At 51.8% G+C, this 6629-nt stretch overlaps 1 protein-coding gene across 1 annotated transcript; it reads right to left on the reverse strand.

Moving 5' to 3' along the window:
* Positions 1–2732: 2732 nt before the first annotated feature.
* LOC109772382 (uncharacterized) lies at positions 2733–3335 on the reverse strand. Its single transcript, XM_020331069.1, has one exon. The coding sequence runs from the start codon at positions 3333–3335 to the stop codon at positions 2733–2735; it is 603 nt and encodes a 200-aa protein (XP_020186658.1).
* Between the last annotated feature and the right edge of the window lie 3294 nt (positions 3336–6629).

Here is a 6629-nt window from a genome sequence, read left to right on the forward strand (position 1 = left end):
ACCTAGCCCCCTTAATACAAGCGCGAGCTTACGGTCCAATGCGGCGCGCGCCACTCAGTTGCTGACGTCAAAAGAGCTTCGGCTGATACCACGACGTCGGGATACCCATAACTACTCCCACGTAGATGGTTAGTGCGTATAGACCAAATGGCCAGACTCAGATCAAATACCCATAACTCGTTAAGTGTGTTAAGTATCCGCGAACGCCGACCAGGGCCAGACCCACCTCTCTCCTAGGTGGTCTCAACCTGCCCTGTCGCTCCGCCATAAAGTAACAGTCGGGGGCCGTCAGGAACCCAGGCCCACCTCTACCGGGATGGAGCCACCTGTCCTTTCAGCCCCCTCATCAGCATCACTTGCGGGTACTCAACGAGCCGACCCGACTTTAGTCACCACATGTGTCATGTATATAAAGTATATAGTATATACCCGTGATCACCTCCCGAAGTGATCACGGCCCAGTAGTATAGCATGGTAGACGGACAAGAGTGTAGGGCCACTGATGGAACACTAGCATCCTATACTAAGCAGTAGGATTGCAGGTAAAGGTATCAACAGTAGAAGCAAGGGCAGGCTATGCATCAGTATAGGATTAACGGAAAGCAGTAACATGCTACACCACTCTAATGCAAGCAGTATAGAGAAGAATAGGCGATATCTGGTGATCAAGGGGGGGCTTGCCTGGTTGCTCTGGCAAGTAGGAGGGGTCGTCGACTCCGTAGTCGAACTGGGCAGCAGCAGGGTCGGTCTCGTAGTCTACCCGAGAGAAGAGGGGGAAGAAACAGTAAATACAATGCAACCATAAGCATGACGATGCGTGACATGACAATGAGCGGTGCTAGGTGTGTCCTAACGCGACAGTAGGTGGTACCGGTGAAGGGGGGGAACATCCGGGAGGTATTCCCGATGTTTCGCGTTTTCGGACAGACGGACCGAAGGGTGAAAGTTGCTAGTTCGATAGGTTAGGGAGGTGTGGTGGACGAACGGACTGCGTATTCGGATTCGTCTCGTCGTTCTGAGCAACTTTCATATAGAAAACATTTTCATCCGAGTTACGGTTTAAAAGATATGAATTTTCAAAGTTTATTTGAATTTCTGGAATTATTTAAATTAAGCAAAATGAATTATGACGTCAGCATGAGGCAATGCTGACGTCAGCGGGTCAACAGAGCGGCTGACCAGGTCAAACTGACCAGTGGGCCCCACCTGTCATAGACAGTGGGTTAACAGAAGATTAAACTAATTAATTTTTAGTTAATTAACTACTGGGCCCACCTGTCAGTGAGTGATTAGATTAATTAATTAGTTTTAATTATAAAAACATTTTTCTTTTCTCTTTTTTTTAATTTTGCGACGGGGCCCGCATGTCAGTGGTGGGCCTGCCCAGTCAGCACGTTGACTGGGTTGACCCAGTCAACGGGGCCCACGGGGCCCTCTGGCAGCGGCACTGGGGTGGCCCCAGGCCAGCCACGTCGGCGGCCGGCGCCGGAGCGACTCCGGCGACCAAAACAGCGGCGGCCCGTCGCCGGAGTTGGCCGGAATCGCGCTACGGGGCTCGGGGAGGAGCGGGGCTAGGCCCATTCGAAAGAGCTCGCAGCGCCGCATCCAGTGGTGGCCGGGGCTTCGCCGGACTTGGCCGGAATCGGCGCCGGCGAGCGGCGGGGGCGGCGGCGCGCACGGGTGCCCGACGGAAACGAGGCTACGGCGGGCTATCGAGCAAGCGGAGGGGCTGGGGGGCATCTACGCGAGGTGGGGAGTGCAACGGGCTTGAGCCCGTGACCAAAAGGTCACCGGAGCCTTGCCGGCGGCGAGCTCCGCGGCGCGGCGTTCGGGCGCGCGTGGGGAAGCAGCTAGGGGGCGCGCGAGAGAGAAAGGACAGGGGAGAAGGGGGAGAGGCTCACTGCGAGGCTGTAGGGAGACGGCAGTGTGCTCGGGGAGGCTCGTCGGAGGCGAAACGGAGCGGCGATCGACGGCGGCCATGCGGGGAAGAAGAGCTCGGGGAGGTCGTTGCAGGGGCTCCGGTCTCCAACGGGCTGCACCAGACGAAGCAGCGGGCGACGGCGGTCCTTGGAGACACCTTGGGGCGGCGAGGTGGGTACGGTGGCCGTGTGAACGACGGTGAACGGCGGCGACCGCGTCGGGCGTGGGGAAGGGAGGAGCGGCGCGGATCTAGGGGGAAAGAGAGAGGCGCAGAGGCCGAGAGGAGAGCGGGGCGAGTGGGAGAGAGGCCCGAGGAGGCGGGGGGGTGCTGGCGCCCTTATCCTCCCCGTCGCCGGCGAGGTGGTGCGGCGGGGACCGGCCCCTGTTCCGGCCCCGGTCGGGGGAACAGGGAAGGGGGCGAGTGGGAGAGGTGGGCTGGGCCGGGGGTCGGCCCAGTTGGGCCAGGGGTCTAGTGGGGGGGGGGCTTCTCCCTTTTCTTTTTCTTTTTTCTTTGTTCTGTGTTCTTTTGCATTTCTTTTTATTTGTTTATTTTCTTTTCTGTTTTATTTCATTTAAAAGTATTTAGGTATCTTATAAAAATGTGTTTTCTCCACAATAATTATCAGTGCAATTTCTGGCATGGCCCGAACATTTTTGTTTAAATTTTTGAAAACTTTTATTTTCCACTTTAAATTTAATTGAAGTTTGAATTAGGAGTTTGAAAGGAAATGTGTTTCAAATGTGATCAAGCCCTGTTTAGCAACATGATTAGCTTAATCACAGAGGGTTACTGTAGCATGATTCTCGGGGTGTCACACGCGCGTCACGTGCGGGACGGCGTGCTGCACCTGCTCGTTGAGGCCGCGGAGGACGTTGTGGACGAGGTCGCGATCACGGACGCGAGAGGCAAGGTCGCCAAGCATGTCGGCCATCTCCTTCATCTTGGAGGTGTACTCGACGACAGAGAGGTCGCCTTGATTGAAGCCGTGAAACTCGTCGCAGAGGTAGATGGCGCGCGTGTCGCGATTGTCGCGGAAGACGCTGCGGATGGCGCGCCAAAGAGAGATGGCGGTGGCGTTGCGCGGCTCCACGATCGCCAGAGTGGAGGCCGTGACCGTTGCGTCGTACCACGAGACGATGGCGAAGTCGTTGAGCGCCCAGTCAGAGGTGCCCTGGGCGGGGGAGCCGTCAATGTGATCCCGAAGCCCGAACTTGGAGAGGGCGGTGAGGAATTGGCGGCTCCAGATGCCGTAGTTCTCCTTCTCACAATCCAACGTGACGAGGATGTGGTCACGGATGCGGAGAGCCTGCAGCTGCGGGGTGGGAAGGGTTTGAGTTGCGACGGGGATGCCGAACTGTTCGAAGACATCGTCGTCGGAGTCCGAGGAGGCGGAGGTGTAGCCGAGCGAGCTCATGGCAGCGGGAGGGGAGGTGGCGGCGGAAGCTGGAGAGGATACGATGCGATCTAGGTATCTGATACCATGAAGGAGCCTAAACTACGAACGGCAGGAGGAGAACTCGGTTTGGGGCAACTGATTTCATTGATTGGAATAGTTGCTATAAATAGCCTTACAAACAGCTCATGTCTTGCACAAGAAGAATAGCAAGATCAGGCCGAGATCTGTTAGAGATATCCACAATATCTAAACTATAGTTAGGCTATCTGTTAACAAGATGCTTGGGGTCGGGCTTTTGGGCTTTTATTTTCTGGTGTTTGGTTTTGGGTCGGGCTTTCAGGGTATTGGGCCGGGTTCGGGTCTGAGAAAAGAGCAATTCTCAAGCTTTTGGTGTGTTTTGAAGATGAGGATTTTGCAAGCGGGAAAAGATTCCCTTCAACCAACGGATTCTTGCCGCTCATCGACCACATCCCTCGCGTGCCGCGTATCCTATGGGGCATTGCCATCACTGTATCTCCTTGTGCTTATATCTCCAGCTCTCTGCTCCCGAGCAAACTCAGCCACTCGTCCACCTCATCTTGATCCCTTTCTCCTCTCGCCCGATTCAGGGGGAGGCAGCTGCGCGCCCGATCCGCTCCGGCCAACGCCTCTCCTTGCCGCCAGAGCTCCCTCCGATCGCCTCGCTCCCGCGTCGCCTTAGCCTCCTTCCTATTGCCCTCCAGCAAGCTCTCGTCCGCCTTCCCTCGGCCTCTCGTCTTTTCCAGTTCATCTTTCGTTGAAAAAAATTCCGCAACACCAGCAGAGTTGCAAATTTCCTCCCGCAACACCATGTATGTTGCAAAACAAAAGTAAGACGAAAACAAAAAAAAAATCCGCAACACCACCTCTATTGCAAAATTTCTCCCGTAACATCATCTATGTTGCAAAAAAAAAGTAAAGATGAAAAAAGAAAATCTGCAGCACCACCGTAGTTGCAAATGCTTCTGCAACAAGATCTATCTCTGTTGTAGACCACAAAGTCTCTGTTTCGGGCGAAAATAATGCTGCGGTATGCACCTCGCTGGAGAGATCCGACGGCTATTGTTACTTAATCCAGTGCCCCCTCATTTCCTCTCTAATCTTTTTCGCTATGAACCAGTGTTTTCGAAGAACTTCTTGCTTGGAGTGTGTACTACTAGTACTACGTCTTTAGCTAAGGCCTAAGGGATACTAGATCAAAGCTGGTCTAGGTCGGAGCTGCCAATGTGATTTTATTCTCATACCTGCCTGCACATGGATGTTGAGTACTATAGTCTTTTACATTGCGGCAGTTGTATCCCTCATGCCCTTCCGCTTCATTATTCACGTCTGTCAAAGAAAAAAGAAAGCAGCTAGCATATGCGTACCTAAGGAAGATGCCCTTACCATAAATTTGTCAAACCTTTAATCTCTTGTGCGCTGAAATGCTTCGAGCTGTTTCGTTTGTCCACGCCCCATAAAAAATTGTAAGAGAAACGCAAGAAGACATCATCCATGTTGCCCAAGCATGATCCCATTACCAGCCCCCCTTTATTTGTGTTCTTTTTTGGGGCTGCATCCTGACATTGGCACGTCCAAATATGCCTGCACGATCAGGTGACATCCCATTTAAATAGACAGGCTACACGGCATTCAAACATCATAGTTAAAAACTGTACTGCTACTTCGCCGGTGCGGCCGCCGTCCAATCTAGCGTAGATGATGCTCACGTTAAACATGGTGAGGTGCTGCCATGGAGCAAATAATATACCTACGTGATGTTGTATATGTCGCGGCCGAGCTTGATCTCCTTCCATGTGATGCGAGGAATAAGTGAAATACTCCCTCCGTTTCATAATATAAGAACGTTTTTGACACTACACTAGTGTCAAAAACGTTCTTATTATGAGACAGAGGAAGTACTGAATAGCCGCCTAGCAAGCGAGTATGGTCTCATGATCACGTCGTCGCTCCATCTCACATAGGCAGTGAGGAACATGCATGGACGGAGCAGCAACGACTTTAACTGCCACCAGGCGCGCACAAGCTCACATGCATGGACGCAGCCTCGTAGCGGCAGGAGAAGATGATAAAATGGAACGAAGAAGTTATTGATCTCTGCCCAATGAAAGTGCCCACACAAAAGCATCTCCACCGGCAATTCATAAATTTTCTCTCGCATCCATTTGTGGACAGAAGGATCGGTCCACGGACACGGATGCGGGAGGCCGTCATCCAACCGTAGTATGCATATGTCCGTTAGCAAATTTATAAATGTACGTTAATCCACATAATGCGTCGGATCACATCCACGCTAAATCACATCCCCGATTACAACAAAAATGAGGCAAATATGCTTAGTTTTTTACATGTCTGAATGCAAAAGAACATCACCCCGACAGTCCGGATATTTCTGCCCTACCGGATCGGCAATCCTACAAGCTGCTCCCCCATCAAGGAGGTGTCGTCGCGGCCGCGCAGGCAGCCTCCGCGTCCGCGTCCGCGTCCGCCTCCGCCTCATCCTCATCTTCCTCCAACTCATCTTTCTACCGCTCCAATATCTGGTAGCGGACGGATTGCACGATAGTTCTAGCGTCGATATTCAAAGAGTCGATATGCAAGGTCAACATCTTGGCGTCCTCCGCATTGGCGACGATCTTCACCCTCTTTTTCCTCGAGCGCGGCCTTCTTTTCCTCGAGAAGTAAACCCGTGCCTCCACGAGAAGTAAATCCGTGCCTCTCGCGGAAGGACAAAAAAAAGAAAATATTGTTTTTTCTTTTTCTGAGAGGCACGGCCATGCCTCTCGCGTAAGCAAATCTGTGCCTCCACGAGAAGTAAATATGTGCCTCTCGTGAAACAAACAAAAATATATCTTTTTTCCCTTTTGCGAGAGGCACGGCTGTTCCTCTGGCATAAGCAAATTCGTGCCTCCACGAAAAATAAATATGTCCCTCCCATGAAAGGGAAAAACATGTTTTTTTCATTTGCGAGAGGCACAGTTGTGCGTAAGCAAATCCGTGCCTTCACGAGAAGTAAATATGCCCCTCACATGAAATGAAAAAAAAATCCCTTTTACGAGAGACACGGTCGTACCTCTCGCATAAGTAAATTCATGCCTCCACCAGAAGTAAATCGGTGACTCTTGCGGAAGAGGAAAAAACATGTTTTTTCATGCCAATTTTTTTAGTCTAAAATTTAAGAAAAACCCGAGAGGAAACCGAAAAACCGAAAAAGAAAGCATCTAAAAGCCGAAAACGTATACAAAAAATAAAGAAAAACCAAAGGGAGCGCGCAGTGAAGAGAAAGCCAAGTGG

Source organism: Aegilops tauschii, chromosome 6 (assembly GCF_002575655.3).
Source record: "Aegilops tauschii subsp. strangulata cultivar AL8/78 chromosome 6, Aet v6.0, whole genome shotgun sequence".
Taxonomy (NCBI): domain Eukaryota; kingdom Viridiplantae; phylum Streptophyta; class Magnoliopsida; order Poales; family Poaceae; genus Aegilops; species Aegilops tauschii.